Source organism: Lontra canadensis, unplaced genomic scaffold, assembly GCF_010015895.1.
Source record: "Lontra canadensis isolate GAN:19392208 unplaced genomic scaffold, GSC_riverotter_1.0 scaffold72, whole genome shotgun sequence".
Lineage (NCBI taxonomy): Eukaryota > Metazoa > Chordata > Mammalia > Carnivora > Mustelidae > Lontra > Lontra canadensis.
In genome coordinates, this window is record NW_022631066.1 from 9,515,880 (window position 1) to 9,535,012 (window position 19,133).

A 19,133-nucleotide genomic window follows, 5' to 3' on the forward strand; every position below is an offset into this window, starting at 1 on the left:
TGTGCCAGCCATGGGAGTGTTGAGGGAGGAAAGCCTGAAACACTTGCCCTCCCAAATCAGAGAATTCACGAAACCATACTTGCCCACGGCGTATTTCCAGCTCTGCTGTGTGGCTCTCGTGTTTGTTTAAGCCCAGTTGCTAGTTGCATATTTATGGTTGTCTTTAGCCACAGACGATTTTAAATGTAAATATCACAATAGTCCAATTTGATTCTGCTCAAATCTGATGAAAATAAACCACTCATTTTGGGGTGGGAACACATTACTGTTTTTAGACCACTGGGGTACCATTTGGCAGGGTCTTCATGTGTCTCCAAAAATGTACACTACTTTCTGTTTTAGGACCAGGACTAGGGAAGTATGAGTCTCTGTCTGAAGGACTGTTCTTCGATAGTTTTTCTCACTATGGAAGTTACCTTACATATTTTGACTTTACAGAGGAATGATTTGTCCATTTTAGAATTGAGAAGTTTCTGATTTTAGTACATACTAACCGACAGAAAGAGGAGTCCCTTTATGACCTTGGGATTGGGTGAGAGGCTAATGCTTTGTATCAGGTAGTAGACTTTAAGTAATCCTGAGCTTAACACAAACAAAAAGCCTCAGTTCTGTTGTGTAAGTCACCAAGGATCTGTCTCCCACACACACTGTGTGGGTGCAGACAAGGGCCTCCACTCCTTCGAGGTATGCGGGGCCCCAGCTAGGTGGGAGGCTCCATCCTCTCCTGATGGCCATCGTCTTGCCTCAGGGCTGCAGGGGTTGGCTGGGAGGATAGTCAGCAAAGAGGAAGATGTAATGGCTCTCAAGTTTCCACCTGGGAGTGACACCTGATACGTGTCCTCATCTCCCACTGGCTAAGCAAACTGCCTGCCCACGCCTCACTTCCAAGGGGGCGGGGGATGTTTATGCCTCATACTTTCCAGCACCCACAGGAGAGGAGATTCCGAAATACTAGTGAGCATGAATAACGTTTACTACGCATTTGAGTAGGAAAAACCCAGCTTTCCCACTGTGTTTCTCCTTCACCTTCACGCTGCTGCCCTGTCACAGCGCTTGGATACCGGGACTGGGGGCTTCCATACCAGGCAGTTCTGCCACACCAGCTGGGTGCCCTACGCAATAACTCACTTCCCAGACTGCCTTCCTGGGGAGTCCCACGTGACTGCCCTGCCCCTGCTGCAAATGCCAGTCCTGAGCACCCGTCATCACCCCTGCTTCTATCCGAGTGCCTGTATATTGGGAGGTTACCATGACTGCCTCCTCGGCTTTGATTAATTTGAATTCCCCAAACTCAGGAAAATAGGTGTTTACCAGTTTATTATTTAAAAATGGGATAAAGGGGGGCACCTGGGTGGCTCAGTGAGTTAAAGCCTCTGCCTTCGGCTCAGGTCATGATCCCAGGGTCCTGGGATGGAGCCCTGCATCGGGCTCTCTGCTCAGCAGGGACCCTGCTTCCTCCTCTCGCTCTGCCTGCTTCTCTGTGATCTCCGTCTGTCAAATAAATAAATAAAATCTAAAAAAAAAAAAAAATGGGATAAAGGATACACATACACATTCAGATGGAAGAGATGCATAGATCAAGGTATGTGGGAGGAGGCACAGAGCTTCCTTGTCCCCCCACCCCACGCGCCACCCTCCCAGCACCCCCACATACTCCTCAACCTGGAAGCTCTCTGAACCCTGGACATTTGGGATTTTAGTGAAGCCTTCATGAGTCGGCATGATCCATCATTGACTCCATTTCCAGCCCCTCTCCCCTCTCTCGAAATTCCAAACTTCTAATCATGGCTTCGTCTTCCTGATGATCAGAGACTGATACATATTTTTCTACTATTTTGTACATTTTACAGAGAAATGGGAGTCATTCTGTTCCTAAGAGGCTTACACTGTAGTGGGAAAAGCAGGTAAGAACACCAGATTAGAGTGTGCTAAAGAGAACAAACCTCAGATGGCCGGGCACTCCTTGATTTAGCGGCCCCTGATTCAGATTCGGGGAGGAACCAGAAGCTTTCTCCAAGAAAGTGATTCTTGGCCTGACTCTTGAGTGACAAGCAGTTTGCCAGGCAGTGAAGGAGGGAAGGGTGTCCTGGCAGGGGAAACAACACGCTTCACTCTATAATAATAGTACCTACTACTTGTTGACTGGCTTTCTTTGTGCAAGCCACTAGGCTACACGCTTAGAGACCCTGTCTTTAGACCCACAAATGGGCCTGCCGTCGCAGCAGTTGCAGATCTCAGCCGGGACTGCAGTCAGCCCAGGGCTCCACTAGACCCAACCCCCCAGGTGGCTCACTCAGGTGGTTGGAGTGGCAGCTCAGCTTCTCACTCAGTGCGCCTACCTGCGGCCTCACCAGCGGGGCAGGTCTCAAGGTCGTCTGGAGAAAACATTTCACAAGTAGTGCGCGGGAGCTGCTTGCTTTCCTCACTAGACATGGAAGTCACATACTGACACACTTGTTGTGAATGATTGGTTGTAAGTGAGTCACAAAACTGTAAGTGCATACATCCAGGGGAAGGGAGCTATAGCCAGAGCACAGGGGTGCAAAAGCACCAGGTTTCGGGGGTCTCAACCAGACCAGAGTCAGGCGCTCATCGCTGACAAAATCCAAAGATAGAGAGATGAATGGTGGTGAAACAGGAAAAGAAATTATTTCTGTGAGGCCAGCACCAGAAAGTCAGCAGACTAGTGTCTCAAAAGACTGTTTCCAAAGTTCTGAAAATACTCCCAGGTTTATATAAGCAAAATGTGGACAGAGGTTGGTGGGTACAGGAGAGGGGCAGTAAAGGTCAGGTTGATCATTGCCTTGCGGGTCTTGCTGGTGTCTGGGGGTTCCCTATTGCTTGAGGAAGTAGTTTTGGGTCCTGTCATGGGATGCTTTGCGTGGAAGGTCTTTTGCCTGGGTTAAGAGGTAAGTTGGAAAGAAGAACTTAATTAGTTAGAAAGTAAAGACTGAGGTAAAAAGGAAGGTAATTGGAGTCCGCTTACAAATTCCCACTGTCAAGACACCATTCCATTTCTGTGGAAGGAGAAGGGACCGCAGCCATTTTTTTTTTTAAAGATTTTATTTATGTATTTGACAGAGATCACAAGTAGGCGGAGAGAGAGGAGGAAGCAGGCTCCCCGCTGAGCAGAGAGCCCGATGTGGGGCTCGATCCCAGGACCCTGGGATCATGACCTGAGCTGAAGGCAGAGGCTTTAACCCACTGAGCCACCCAGGTGCCCCCGCAGCCATTTCTTATGTAGCTACTTCCTGCTGACCAGGGATGATGGAGGGTTTTTGGAATGGAAGACTTTGACAGGGTAGGAGAACTTCATTTCTCTAGTTCCTCCTGAAATAGACAGCAAAGGCATCTGCAGGCATGTGTGAATAACACAGGCTCCCGTTTGACGAATACGGAAAGTCAAACAGCAACCTAAAAGAACAAGAAATAATAGCAGTGCTTAGCAGGGCATATTTCTATTTGGAAGGACTCAAATTTAGATCCTGCTAAAAGCGTCTAGAGCTAGAGCATTTATTGCAGTGATGTGTTTGTTTAAATCTTCTGTGGCTTCAGTTACATTTTTTGAGTAATATGAAATACAGACACAGCATTCTGTTTTAATGAAAGCATAGGTTCATCTTTGGGTTGCTCTCAAAATATCAAGGGCCATCCAGTTTTGAAGGACTATTTCTCAAATTTATGTAGTTTCGTCATTTAGGAGGGTGAGTGGGTTCCAGGTTTAATTAAAGATGGCCGCTGTATGCTTAGGTAAAAGCCTCTTCTTGTAATTCTACATTGATAGAGGCAGCTCCTGGGACAAATATGATTAAGGGATAAAACTATCAGGAAACCACCTTGCCTGATACCTGGCTTTAACAATGTCCTACTTACAAGGAATCACCGGCATGTGGGAGGCGCTCCTCTTGGGAGATATGGGCATCCCCAACTGCATCATCGATTTTAGTCATGAGGAACGTTGGGCTGTCCCTCTCTCCACAAGTCTATAGCTTACCCATAGAGTAGGGTCTGCTCTGGCTTTTTTTTTTTTTTTTTTTAAGATTTTATTTAGTCATTTGACAGACAGAGATCACAAGTAGGCAGAGAGGCAGGCAGAGAGAGAGGGGGAAGCAGGCTCCCTGCTGAGCAGAGAGCCCGATGCGGGGCTCAATCCCAGGGCCCTGGGATCATGACCCGAGCCAAAGGCAGAGCCTTTAACCCACTGAGCCACCCAGGCTCCCCAAGGGTCTGCTCCAGCTTTTGAGGAACGGTTTTGCCATCCCCCACATAGAATTAGTCAAGGTGATAGTTGAGTTACACAGCTGGGGAGTCCATCCTGTTGTCCAGCTATTAAAATAATCACATGCGCATGGAGTCCTGTTATCCCCACAGAGAAATAGGTAAGAAGAATGTCTATACATGAGCTCTTGTGGCAATTTCTCTGAAGTTTACCTCAAGTTGTCTAGCTTAGGCAAACAAACATTTAAAGACAATCAGAGGTAGACTTTAACCTCTCCAAAGGTGTGTTATTGAAATATAATTTTTCTCTCTAAAATCACCCTTGGGGCACCTGGATGGCTCAGTCGTTAAGCCTCTGCCTTTGGCTCAGGTCATGATCCCAAGGTCCTGGGATCAAGCCCCACATCAGACTCCCTGCTCAGCGGGGAGCCTGCTTCTCCCTCTCCCACTCCCTCCTGCTTGTGTTCCCTCTCTCGCTGTGTTTCTGTCAAATGAATAAGTAAAATCTTTAAAATAAAATAAAATCATCTTCATTTCCATCAGAAGTAGCCAAACAAAGACTAATTTGTTTATAAAATAAGTCTGGTTTTAACAGACTTGGCCTGATTATTTGCATAAGCACAGCAAGAATACTGACTGACATTTTAAGTTCTTATAAATCTGCTTTGCTGGAACTTTTTATGAGGTATTTCAGATTGAACTTAATAGCCTCTTAAGGCCAGAAACCAAGCCAAATACTTGCTGTCAGATTTGCCTGCAGTGCCTGTAGATTTGGGTGAAATCCTCTTCAGGTCCCCAGAATATCCTGAAGTTTCCTGCACCTGCCAGGAAGTGACGGTCTTTACTCACCCTCGTAAGGTTGATGGAAACTATAAGCTATAACTATAAGCTAAGTATCAGGCCAGCATTTCCAAGGGGCTCTATTGGCACCGTGAAGTCAACTTTAATAGTTCCTTAAAGCTCTCTGGTCTCATCTGAGTCCATGTGTGTCTCTCTAGTAATGACATTCCAGTCAAAACCTTGGTAACATAACTTGTGTTTTCAGTGGTGTCCTGTTAAGACCACATTGTTATTGAACTTATGCAAGTAATTATAATTGCCACCCAAGAAAGAAAACTCACTGAGAGTTTCTGAATTCTAGAGGGTTTGGGAAGGAAGAAAAAAATAAATGCTTCAGTTTGTTCACAAAGGAACATTTTACCATGTTTATGTAAGTCATAAATATCCTAGGAGAAACTGATTCCTTAAATCTGGAAGAGCAAACACTGGAGAACCAGCAATGTTTCAAGCAAGAGTCACAAAAACTATAATCATCTTCCTCCGTTCACTCAGTCCCTGGCTTGTTGTGTTTTGGCTTAGATATTAGGTTCAGGCTTGAAGTCTGGGATCTCATGTAAATAAAGTCAAGGTCTGGCTGAGGGCTCTTGGGGTCTGCTGAACACCATGAACTGAGAATGTACCTTGTCTGCTTTCCACACACCCTTGTGGAATGGTGGACAGATGTAGGAGAGCCCTAGAGGGAGGAAGTAGAGCGCAAGACACAGTCAGTGGTCCATAGCAGTTCTGAAATCCAACCAGGAATGTGTTGTCAGCTCCTGGATTCGTGCTCGGTCCTTCTTCTTGGGAGCTATCCTCTGTGGCTCTGGACTCTGTCCTTGGGGCTCTTGGTTCTGGTGTTCCAGTCATCCTTCCAAAAGATAACTTTGTGCCCTCGTGAGTAACCTTCTTTGTCTGTTTCCTCCCTATAAAAGGCTGCAGGTCCAAAGGCCTCTGTTCACTTTGTTCCGCTGCCTTTCAGGCTGGTGTGATGCTTTTAGAAACGTCACAGGCTTTCCTCCGTGTCCATTTATAATCCACTCTGTTCGACAAAAGTTACCCTGAACTCTCTTCTGTCAGATAATCTTTTCTGTCAGGCGCCTGGTGAAGGTGCTGTGGGACAAAGGTTCTTAGAAGCTCTGCTGTTTCCAGAGGATAGATGAGGCCCATCCTTCAGAACCTGAGGCCTTTGTCTGTTTGGAAGGGTCCAGAGGCCCCACCTTCCATCTTCCTAACATCCTAACAAAGGGCTTACCGCTCCACCCTTGCTGTGACTTTCTGTTCTTAGGCCATTTCTTTTTTCTGTTTAATATTTATTTATTCACTATTTGAGAGAAAGAAGGGGGGGGTGGGACAGGGGGAAAGGGAGAGAGAATCTCAAGCAGACGCCCCCTGAGCTAGAACCCCGAGGCAGGCTCAGTCCCATCGCCCATGAGATCACCACCTGAGGCCATTTCTTCATAGGCAGATCTTTGCCTTCTGGAGACTCTGGGATGATAAACACTTATTTTTTAACCTACAAATTACTGGCTGAGTGTATCTATTCTCTTATTTCTACTCAGAAACTAGCTTATTCTGGAATTGATCTCTCTCTTGTCTCATTATAGACGAAGCCAGCAGCTTCAGTGATCTTTTCAGTTAGATCATCATCAGCTCATTAGGTACATTTTCTGGTTTCCACATTATTGCTGGCAACAGCTTTATAAACGCACTCACTGAAATAATCATTCCATGAAACTCTGTCTGTTTGAGTCTCCTCCCGGCCTTGTCACCTGGCCTTGGAGCAGTTGCCTTGTGTTTTCGGGTTTTCTTAGAGTGGCCCTCCATTATCAGGCCCCCAATTTCTGATCCGCCGTCTGTTGCTCTGTAATAGGTCATGCCAGAGCTGGTGACCTAAATAAAAGAGCGGCCACTTTGTTACACTTGCAGATTTTGTGGGTAGGAAGTTGGAAAGGCAGGTTCTCCCTTCGGGGCTCTTGGGTAGGTGCAGGCTCCACGGGGCTGGTGGTCTAGCCAAGCTCCCTCCCTCGGCCCTAGCTGGTCCTGCTGGGGATGTTAGGTGCTGGCCCGGCAGTCTCCAGGCCCTCGGGCCTCTTCTGTGGCTCCTGGCTGCCCCCAGAATGAGCATCCTGAGGGAGCCAGGTGGAAAAGGCATGGCCTTTTGTGACCAAGCCTCCAGAATCCCATGGGGTCGGTTCTGCTGCACAAAGAGCAGGGGACAAGCCAGCCCAGACTCATGCGGAGGGGAATGGACCTCACCTCTTGTTGAGAGAAGTATCCAAGAATTTTCAGATGTGTTTTGATACTGCTTGCGCCTGCAACAGTGTCTGGCAACAAGAGAACCTCATTATGTGATTGTGTCCAGTAATCAGGCAGATCTGCCTCTCTTACAAAATTTGCTTATCAGTCTTTGGGTGCTGCAGTGTGACCCCGGTATTAACAAGTGATGGTACTGCTTCTATTTACTGTGTTTCTGAAAAGTAGAGGCATGGGCACTTCACACTGTATACCTTTCATTCCGAAGGAGTCAGAAAGCTAAATATTATTCTCCAAAAGTCACAAAGTTAGTAGAGGAAAAACATAAAAAGATGTTGATGTGGTTTTGCAATAGGGAAGGTCTTTCTAAGCAAGATTTAAAAGCCCAAAAGCCACAAGGGAAAATTTCTTAAATGTTAGACTCCACCAAAATTGTAAATGGCTGTGTAGGAAAAGATACCATAAAAAATAAACCAGATTAAGTATTTGCAATCTGAGTAACAGACAACAGCCTAGGCAATGTACTACAGACATAAAGTAGTATCTCACAGAGCCGTTGCAAGGATTAAATGAAATGAAAATAGCCAAAGTAAAAATACTTAACAACTGGTAGGTTCTATCCATGCTTTTATAAAGGCCACCGACAGGTCAATTTTTTTAAGAGATGGGTAACAGAAAAAGGATATGAATGAGCAATTCATGGAAAAAATATATATGGTCATTGAACATATGGAAAGATATGTATAGCCTTGCTCCTGATTAAATAAAGAAAAATTAAATCTGCAGTAAGGGTTTTCTACCTATAAGTCTGTCAGAGATGGAGGGGCAGTTGGGTTGCTCAGTGGTTAAGCGTCTGCCTTCATCTCAGGTCATGATCTCAGGGTGCTGGGGTCAAGTCCTGCATCATCACCTACTCAGCAGGGAGTTTGCTTCTGCCCCTTCTCCCTGCTTGTGTGCGTGTTCTCTCTCTCAAGTAGATAAAATCTTAAAAAAAAAAAAAAAAAAAGAAAAAGAAAAAGACTGTCCAAGATGAAAAAAATGTTGATATTTCAGTATTGGCAGAGAAGTTGGGAAATTGACATTCCCATTGACTTACTGTTCTTTGTTCCTTTATAGGAAAAGCATATTTTGCCTCTGGCTTCTTTCAGGATTTTTTTTTTTTTTTTAATCTTTGATACTCTGTAGTTGAAAAGGATATGCCTGTACTGAGGCATAATGTTTCTTGGCGTGCATCCTGCTTGGTGTTCTCTGAGCTTCCTGGATCTGTGGTGTGGTGGCTGACATTCACTGGGGGAAATTCTCAGTCGTGATTTCAGATATTTTTTATGTTCCTCCTATGCCTTCTGGTATTCCCATCACGCATGTGCTATACCTTATGTAGTTGTCCCATGGCCTTTGGATAGTCTGTTCTGTTTCATCACTGTTCTCTTAGCTTTTCACTTTTGGAGATTTCTTTTGTTGTTGTTGCGTTTTGTTTTTCTTCATTTTTGAGAGAATGTGTGCTTGCGTGCAAGGGGTGGGGTGGGGGGAGCCCCGTGTGGGGTTTGGTGCCACAATGCTGAGATCATGACCTGAACCAGAAATCAAGAGACAGACGCATAATTGACTGAGCCATCTAGGTGTCCCACTTTTGGTGGCTTCTGTTGCTGTATCTTCAAGCTCAGAGATTCTTTCCTCAGCTGTGTCCAGTCGGCTAATAAGCCCATCAAAGGACCTCAGCATTTCTCTTAAAGTGTCTTTTATTTCTGTCATTTCTTTCTGGCTCTTTCTTAGGTTTTCTATCTCTCTGTTAACGTTGTCTGCCCTTTCATGCTGTCTGTTTTGTTCCTTTGAAACCTTAGGATATGAATCTGTTGGTTTTGAATTCCTGTTCTGACAGTTGTAGCATCCCTGCCCTGTCTGATTCTGGTGCTTGGTCTTTTTTCCAGCTTTGTTTTGGGTCTCTCAGTACGCCTTATAATTTTTTCCAGATAACCAGACATGAGGTACCGGGTAAGAGGAGCTGCTGCCGGTGCTTCAGTGGTGTGGTGGTGAGAGGTGAGGGCGTGGGGGTTCTGCGGTCCTGCACTGCGGCCCCTCCCAGCCGCTACTGAGCCTGGGCCTCTGGGCTCTGAACCTGCTCATGTTTCCTCTGTTTCCTCCTCCCCTCTTATGTGGACTGGGTTTGGGTATTTCCCCATGTCAATTAGGCTCTGGTCGACCAGTTTCTTCTAGGGGCAGGCCTTGTTGAGAACAGAGTGCTCTGGCTCATTTCAGAAGGGTCCCTCTTCCCCTCCCACTGCCGGAAGCCCGAGGGGACTTTTGTCTGCTGTTTGTTCTGGGAAAACTCACAAAAGTCTGGGAGACCCCTGGGACTAGGTCCCCCTGGTTCACACACAGGCCCCAGCACTGGGCAGTCACACCTCCTGTTTTCTTACCTGAGTACAGCTGCTGTGGTGGTTTGCATTCCTGAGGCTTTGCTGGAGTAAGCTGCAATGCCCTGTGTTCGTACCTCTCTGGCTGGTCTTGGGGCCAGTCTTAGTCCTGTGTCCTTGCCTTTCCCATGAATCCAAGAGGAGTTGTTGGGTTTGTTAAGATGGAGTGGTGATTTCTAAGCTCCGTATGTGTGGAACCAGGTTGGTGGACTGGGTATTGGTACAGTATTTAGTAAAGCAATCTTAATTATCTACTGAAAGTAAAAACGTGCATGACCTAGTATTTCCACCTTTGGACATTACTGACACGAATGCATAAAGATGTAAATGCCAGAATTTTTTTTTTTTTTACAGCATTAAAAAAAAAAGATTTTCTTTATTTATTTGAGAGAAAGAGTACACGCAGGGGGTGGGGTGGGTGAGAGAAACAGACTCCCTGCTGAGCAGGGAGCTGCCCTGGGGCATGATCCCAGGACCCCAGATGGTCACCTAAGCCAAAGGCAGATGCTTAATCGGCGGAGCCACCCAGGTGCCCCTACAGCAGCATTTTTAAATGTAGGGGTGGTTAAATATGATGTGTTTACACAATGGAATGCTCTCTAGCTGCTAAAAAGAAATGAAGTCGCTCACTATATCCTGACATGGGAAGGAATCTAAGACACATTGTTAAGTGGAAGGAGGTAAAAAGCGAGTTGGCAAATGGTATGTTTAAGATTCAATTTTTAGGGACGCCTGGGTGGCTCAATTGGTTGGACGTCCGACTGCCTTCGGCTCAGCTCATTATCCTGGAGTCCCGGGATTGAGTCCCGCATTGGGCTCCCAGCTCCATGGGGAGTCTGCTTCTCTGACCTTCTCTTCACTCATGCTCTCTCTCACTGTCTCTCTCTCAAATAAATAAATAAAATCTTAAAAAAAAATTCAATTTTTATTTAAAACTTATTCACAGTGAAAATGAAGGGGTGCTTAGAGAAGAAGGAGAAATTTGGAAGAATATGTACGAGAAAAACCATGGGTTGCCTCTGGGGGACAGTGTTACAGGGCTGTTAATACATAGATATCGGTGACATTTGTGTTTTGCGTGATGCATAGATATTTGATAATTAGGCAAGAGTGAAAGTAGCCAACAGCAGATACAGTTTATTGAGGGCAGTAGAGTGGAATGGTTTGTTTCCATCACTTTTCCTTACATCCAGGCAATAATGCAGTAACAGTCTCTGAATTTCAACTTCCCTTCTGGGAATACTGTGGTGGTGTAGACCCAAGTAACTGGAAACTGCACATCTCCTGGGGTCTCTTCCGTTCTTTCAGGGGGTCACAGCCATAAGATGACAAAAGAGTTCCATACAAATGTCTTACCAGTGAACATTTTTTTCCACATAGGGTTTTTTAATTGTTAATTTTTCTTGTTAAATGATTTACCAAGGAAAATTTCCCCTTCTGCAAAGAAGCGGTTTCCTCGGTTCTGTTGTGTTGAGCTTTGTGATTTGTTGTGCCCAAGAGAAGTTGTAATGGAATTTTTTTTACAACACATATCTCTCCCTTAAAAGGCTACCTAAAAAGTTGGTTAGCAGAGCCGTGGTTCAGCTGGAAAGCTACTTGACTTTCATCATAAAATACGGATTCTAGCTATAGTTTTCCTGCTCACATGCTATCTGAGAACCTGCAGTGTGACTGCATGTAGACTAATAATTCTTCTGAGTTCTTTGTCCTGTTAACTTCTCATCTGTCTAAATTTCATTTTCCACTTTACATCCCATCTTGAGTTTCTGGATCTAACCCCATCATGTGCATGTAGATGGCAGGCTTCTCACAAGACACTGGCAGAATTTTCATTTAACGCTGTTCTCATACGTTCTGATTCGGTCTGCCCGGGGCAAAGGTTTGGTCCCACAGGACTGCTCCCATTACATACCACCCTCCACTTCAGAGGCCAGTTGCAAGCAAACCCAAGCTATCCCCTGTCCTCGTGACCCACCAGCTTTATATCAGAGGATCCCACGGTCCCTTGCTCAGATTTGATTGATTTGCTGGAACAGCTCACGAAGTAATAGGAACATTTTCTTTACTAGATGACTGGTTTATCATAAAAGGATAGGACTAGGGAATGGCCAAGTGGAAGAGATGCATAGGGCCAGGTGTGGGAAAAGGGCACCGAGCTTCCATGCCCCACTTTCCCTGAGTTTGTACAAGGGAAACGCTGTTTTCCAGGGTTTTTGTAGAGACTTCATTGCACGGGCACGACTGATTAAATCACCGGCCATCCTGTCCTCTCATCCTGTCCTCTCCTCCTGTCCTCTCATCCTGTCCTCTCATCCTGTCCTCTCCTCCCTGGCAGTTGGGGGGCTGGGAATGGAAGTTCCAACCCTCTGATCACAGGGCTGGCACCACTGGCCACCAACCCCCACCCTTAGGTACTTTCCACAAGTCACCTTATTAACATAACAGACATTTTTAAGCTCTTTTCACTTAGGAAATATGTGCAAGAGCCATGAATTAAGTTGCCTGAATGATCAGATACATATGTTCCTTATAAATCACAATGTGAGGAGGCTTCCTAACCTAGTTTTCTTTTTTCTCCCTCCCGGGTATGATTTGTGTTCTTCTCAATGATTAATTTTCTATAATGATTTTTTTGTTCTGTTTTATCCTCTGTGATTTTCCTAACAGAAGTCCTGGAGGAGATTTGGGTGCCAAAAAGAAAAAGAAGAAACAGAAGCGAAAGAAGGAGAAACCGAACTCCGGAGGCACCAAGTCAGACTCGGCCTCTGATTCCCAGGAGATTAAAATCCAGCAGCCTTCCAAAGTGAGACCCCAGTTTTATTTTAGCCTCTGTGGTTCCTCCTGCATGTGCAAGCCGGAGGCGTACCTGGGGTTTTGCCGTGACCTTGTGCTGGGTGGCGCTCGTCCCCGGAGGGCTTTACAGCCTTCCTGCTGCTGATGTTGGTACCTAAATAAGAGGTACAGACTGTGTTTTTGTGTGTATGGAGATACAACCTGCATTTTTCCTTTTTCTCAGAGCAAATTAGAACATAGACTATAGTGATAGAAGTCAGTGTCAGCGTGAGCTGCTTAGGTGTGTGTTGTTGTTTTTGAAGTTAAGCTTAATATTTCGTTACTTTCAGTTCAGAAGATATTCACATTTTAATTTTTCTGGGTATCTGTCTAATTACCTGAATAGCACCCCACGATCTGGCAGCAGATTCCCACGGGAGCAGCCACAGGTAAGTCTTACGACCTTGAATCCGACCAGCAGGCTTGAGCGGCCATGCTTACATCGCGTTGCTGGGGGTGGGGGGGTTGGAGCTCCTGACAGTTCCCACCGGAGAAACACCCACCTGAGACCCATCCGGCAGGGTGGGCGGCCGGCCGGTCTTTCGAGGCTCTGGTGGAACGGATGGCAGCTGCCCCCACCTTGGGGCCGACCCTGGTCACCCTGGCTGGGAATACAGGCCTTGTGGGTGCACAGGGCCCTCTCCGTGCAGGAAGCTCACAGGGCACGGGGGTGGTGTTAGAAGTGTGGTGAAGCACACGGACGATCCTGATGTTTGCAGCGCCACGTCCATCGTCCTGGGGGTCGTGGTGTGGCCGAGGGGCTCAGGGGCACACTGAGAAACATGGTCTCGGTCCCGGCCCTGTAGCTCACAAGCTGTGTGGGTGCCACCCTCCATGAGCCAGTTTCCGCCGCTGCGGGGTGGGAGTCATGCCTTCTGGCCCCAGCTCACGGGGCTGTGAGGAGGTTACAGTTAGGGCCTTTCTGTTAAATGACCTTAAAGCATTGTCGACATGGCAGCTGTTACCTAATGTTATGCAACTTGTGCAGGGTTGGAATTATTTCTTTCTTGCACGCAGTTGACACTGTCTCGTGCCAAGTGGGTCTTGCAGGCAGTTTTTGTTAATTGTTTTACACATAAGGACCAGGAGTCACTGAGAGGTTACTTACTTTGCCCAGTTTTCCCTGACTGCCTTGTGGGGTGAGAAGAAAATGGGGTGTTGTCCCCTCGCTTTTCAGCTCGTCTCTCAGGTAATATATACTCTTATCCACTGGCCCTCCTTCCCAGGGTCACTCGTATAAGGTATTGCCATCAACTCGCAAGACATTTTTCCCATTTCTCAATGTCGCTTCCTTGGATAAATGCGGTGTCGCATATATGCGGTTCTGACCTTCCGTATTGCTTCTACCATCACCATCAGCTTGCACCCCTCGCTGTACCCCCAGCCACTTTGAGCCCTTCCCTTACTTCTGGTCGTTTATAAGAAGCTAGAGCTAGCCAAGGCAGGAGGAGCGGCTAGCATTGTCTGGTGGAGACGTTTTCTTTTACAATTGAGAATAAATCAGGATTGTGTTAATGTGGGCCCTTCTCCATTGCATTTTTTGAAACTGGAGCTTCTTTCCCTTACACAAAACGCTAGCTCTAAATAACACTATAAAGTACTTTGGATTGTGTGTAGAAAATATTCCAGTCTGCACCCAAGAATCAGAATAAGATGATAGGCTCCTTAGCGGTGGAGGACTTGGACATTTTTCCAAGATATTACATTTTAGAAAGGAAAGGGTACAGAGTACAGTTGGAGTATAATATTCCGTGGATGAAAAGAGATGGGCCTGACTTAGAGATGGTAGTGGGAAGCTAATGTGGTGGGAAGTGAGCGGATAGGGTTAAGAATGTATCATAGCCGAATTTTCCTGGCTGCTTTGTCACCATGGATTTGAAAATTGTGCTTACTTGTATCCACTTTAAGAAAGCACTTAAAATAGTGAGCATTCAGATATAAATATGTCATGAATGGTCGTTTTATGGAAAGACTGCTAGTCAACCCGACGAGGCTAATTAGGGTTGAAACCACTCTGAGGTCTGTCTTCACAGAGTTGGGATATTATTGGCTCCTTTGGAACAAAGATGCCGATTCATGTTTGCTGCAAACTAGCTAGAGTTTGTTATATTTGTGATCAAGAATTTAACTCCAGAATTAGGAAAGAAAAATCCCCATGACAAATTTAGTGTAGGCTTTGTGGGTTCAAATTTGCCTTTTTAAAGATAAATGGGTACATGCTCAAGCATTCTTAGTTGAAATGTGCTGTGCTCGGAGTTCCTCTTTAAGCTGTAAGTCTTCTAATAGATTGCCTCGTTAGGGGTTCAGATGGATGTAAATTTCATTTTTCTGGAAATCGGTTACTGTATGTTGGAGGTTCAGAAGAGACCCAAGCAAGAATCCCAAGCAAACCCAATGATAAAGCAAACACAGGGAGGTGTATATTAAGTAAACCCTTTGTAGTGTGTGGTGTAGGTAAAGCTTCTCAAGTTAGAGGATTGGCTCCAGACCACAGATGGCAGATTCGAGGTTGACCAGAAGTCCAGAGCTACTATTAATAAACCAGCAAGGATCCGTGGTAGCTTTCTTTGGTGCCCCAGGTGTGTTGGCACACAGGAATAGCAAAGGGCTCTGAAATTCTTGTTAACCACCTCTGAATGACAGTGAAGGGCATTCTTTGTGTGACATCCAAATTCTAAAACTAATAATTTGACACACTGAAAAAAGTTGATTTTCCCGTTCAGCCCTAAGTGGAAAGTGTAGGCTCACTTTCCATGTGGGATTACATTATCTCAGGGACTTTCCAAAAAAAGAGCTGGGGAATCTTCAGAGATAAGAGAAATATTGGCTTCGAGGAAGGAGCTTGAGATTTGAAAGGTATTGTCAGTTTTCCAGACTGAGAATATGTTTTCCTGAAAAAAGGTTAGTTTCCAACACTTGGCGTGGGGAAAAGAGGCTGCGGTTGCCAAAGATCTAAACTCACAGAAGAAACTGTTCTCGTCGGGAGGTTTGTCTCTGGAGGAGCATGGGAGCTGTGAGAAGGCAGGGTGTGGTCCTGGTGGAAGGCACACTTAGAGATTTCCATTCTTGATTAACTTCTTCCCAGCTCAGCACTCAAGTTTTACCTTTCTTCCTTTCTCTCTTCCCTTCCATTTCGTTTTCCCTTCCCTTCCACCTTTCCTTTCCTCTTCCCTTCCCTTCCTTCTTTCCTTCCCTTCCTTCTTCCTCTCTATTCCCTTCCCTTCCATTTCCTACTCTTCCTATCCCTTCCCTTCCCCCTTCCCTCCCCTCCCTCCTCCCTTCCCTTTTCATTTCTTTCTTTTCCTTCCTTCCTTCCTTCCTTCCTTCCTCTTTTTTTTTTTTTTAAATGAACTAAAATTTCCCTTGCCTGCCTCGTTTCCATTCTAGCAGTGATTTCCTTTGGCCCCACATTGCTGCTGAGGGCCTCAACCCCAGCTGTGAACCCGAGGGTGTGCCTGACGGGCTGCTGTGGTCATAAGGCTTGTGTGCATGTCCCTCCTTTCTGCTGCTCCACCCAGATGAGTGCGAGTGAGGACCCTCTGCAGATGGGGGGGACCCTGAAGTGGGGTGGGTGGTTGGCTTTACTTCAGATTTCCCAAAACTACCAAAGCCCCGTGAAAACTCCTGTGTTATTGTTACCCTTAATGTAATGTGTTTGCTTCTGTTTTAATACGTTAGCCTCCTTGAGCCCGGTCCCCAACCAGACTTAGAGGAAAGGGGTTGTTTTTTGGTGTTGTGGTCTCCAGGGCAGATGGCACATGTGTTTGGCCCAGGTTTGGGAGCGGGTGGCGGCTTCCTCATTTTTGTGTCTGTGTGTCTTTGCTGTTCTAGAATCCCACCATCCCGATGCAGAAGTTGCAGGATATCCAGAGAGCCATGGAGCTGTTGTCCGCGTGCCAAGGCCCTGCCAGGAGCATCGATGAAGCTGCCAAACACAGATACCAGTTTTGGGACACACAGCCGGTGCCCAAACTAAGTAAGCTTTTCAGCCTTTCTTCTCCCCCCATCCCCCAGAACAGCTGGGTTAACAACAAACAAACAAACAAAAAATCCACAAAAGAAACTTGACTTCCATATTGACTTCCATAATTTGTGTTTTACCACAGATTAGCTATATACACAGAAGTCCTATTTTTCTTCTTAAAATAGAAATATTGGGTAGTGACGCTGGCTTTCAGTAGACACAGTTTTAGAGTCTAATTCCTCTTTCTGTAAAAAAAATCAACTTCTCCCACTTGAAACCTTAGTCTGGTCCTGAGCTTCATGGAATTGTTTTTCCTATACATAAATTTTTAGCAGTCTCACATCTCACTTATTCTAAAAGACATAGGATATTGGCCTTGAAATGGAAAATGTGCTTGAGTGTTTGCAAATACAAGCTTACACATCACTTTCACACAGCATCTTTCCCTGATTAAACGTTTTCCTTACCTGGAGGCTGCCCTCCCTCCATCCCCACCTGGCCGCCATTTTTATCCTACTTTCCCATCATGGTTTCCCCGGCATGTTCCCCAGTGCCTGGACCTGAACAACAGACACTCAACACTGATCTGCTAACTATTACTCAGCCATAAAAAAGAAGGCGATCTTGCCATTCATTGGTGACCCTGAAGGCATTATGTGAAGTGAATTAGGTCAGAGAGAGAAAGACAAATACTATATGATTTCACTTATATGTAGAATCTAAAAAAGAAAAGAAAAGAAAAGAAAATTCTGAGTTCCTAGACACACAGAAATGGAAATGGAAAATTTCGTGCTGCTTGACGCTAGGATCCTGCTCCCTGAGCGCCGGTGTGAATTCCTAGCAGGCAAGACCACTACAGTGCAGTAAGGGCTGCGGGGCCATCGTGGGCACTCTCGGGGCACCACAGGCGCATGGGGATCTTGGCAGCTGGCCTCTCGCCTCAGCACGGAGCCTGGTCCCTCATGTTCTACTCAGACTTGTGCCTCCTAAGTTTCTATAAACATCATTTAGCTTTTCCCCTTTTCACGATAGAAAAGGCGATACAAATGCACTAAAAATGTTTATGACGGCATTAAAAGCTAAACCTGCTGTTTTCTATTGTCCTCCTTTGAAAATAGATTATAATTATTTTTCTGTTCTTGCTGGAGTGTTCAGGTTCCAGAATCCGTGAAAGAGAAATGATTGTCATCCAGATCTCTTAATAGTCCACTTATGTACAAATAATCTGTTCTATCGCATAAAAACAGGGACAATCCTTGTCTGTGCCCTCAAATAATGATTTTCAACCTTAATGAAGTTTCCGCTCTTCTCCCAGCCATGTCTGCTCCACGCGTCTGGAAAAAGCACAGGCTCGGGAGTGTGAAAGAGCGAGGAGAGCGATTCTCCTCCCTTGTGTTTTCCTTCAGGCTCTAGAAATACATGTGTTTGGTCCTGGAGGAAGCCTCTCTAGAAAGAATTTATAGGATTTTAAATGCCATTGAAGTGAGTGACCATTAGCAAAAGGGATATGGGTCTATTGATCTGGATATATTGGGTTTAGCCGAATGCTCCTTGGCAAGCTGCTGCTGGCTTTCAGTTCCTGGCCCCGGGGACAGGCAGGCTGCCTCCTAACATGAGAATACATCTTTGGGAAGATAGCCGGGGTGCACCACATTTTGGCCTGTCCCCTAAATCCCTGCAGGTTTCCCCCCACTTCCTTGGTTGCCCATTTGCACCTGAGTTAAGGCAGCAGCAAGGTTAGCGGGGGAGGGCTGGGGGGGGGGCAAGACGGCCTGAGGTTGTCCCCAGTGTCCGGTGGGGAGCCAAGCTCTAGGCAGACATCCTGAAGGGACTCTCTGGGAGCAGCTGAGAATCTGGCCACTCTGGCTGACTTGACGAAGCCTAAGGTATTATACGGGGGTGAGCTGGTGCAGCAGTAGAGATGGACAAAGTCAGGGGCTAGAAAGAATGAGAAGCAAGACCCCTTAGAGCTGGTAGAGCCCCTGTGGCTTCCACCTGTAAAAAGGTGAGGCCAAAACCTGTACCTGAGGGTCATTTATTTAGCTGATAACTGTTTCTTTTTGGATTTTTGTTTGTTTGTTTGTTTTTCCTGGTTGTTTATTTATTTCTTCTTTGAGGTATCAGTGACATAGAGCACTTCATTAGTTTCAGGTATCAAACAGGTTTATAGACATTGTGACATGACCCCCCCATGCAGGTCTAGTTACCATCCCTCACCACACCGACTTAAAAAATCTGTTTCTATTGTAATAAGGACCTTTAAGATCTACTGTCTTAGCAACTTTTCAGATATGGAATATGGTATTATTAAGTGTGACCACCATGCTTGTATTATGTCCTCAGGACTTACTTGCTTTATAACTGGAAGTTTGTGTCCTTTGACCCCCTTCACCCATTTCACACCCCCCCACCCCCACCTTTGCCAACCACTAGAGTTCTCTGTGTCTAGGAATTCAGAATTTTGGGGGTTTTTTTAGATTCTATGTATAAGTGAAATCATACAGTATTTGTCTTTCTCTCTCTGACCTAATTCACTTCACATAATGCCTTCAGGGTCAACATTAAATGGCAAGATTGCCTTCTTTTTTATGGCTGAGTAATAGTTAGCAGATCAGTGTTGAGTGTCTGTTGTT

At 45.7% G+C, this 19,133-nt stretch overlaps 1 protein-coding gene across 4 annotated transcripts in view; it reads left to right on the plus strand.

Annotated features, from left to right (window-relative positions):
- The window catches only part of NMT2 (N-myristoyltransferase 2), a 64,700-nt gene that overhangs the window by 20,469 nt on the left and 25,098 nt on the right, over positions 1-19,133 (plus strand). For 3 of the 4 annotated variants that reach the window (XM_032880921.1, XM_032880923.1, XM_032880919.1), the window contains exons 2-3: positions 12,372-12,507; positions 16,368-16,512. In XM_032880921.1, coding sequence (XP_032736812.1) covers positions 12,372-12,507; positions 16,368-16,512 — 281 coding nt within the window. Of the gene's footprint in view, positions 1-12,371; positions 12,508-12,882; positions 12,926-16,367; positions 16,513-19,133 lie in introns of all 4 variants that reach the window. The other variant, XM_032880920.1, reaches the window with a different exon arrangement.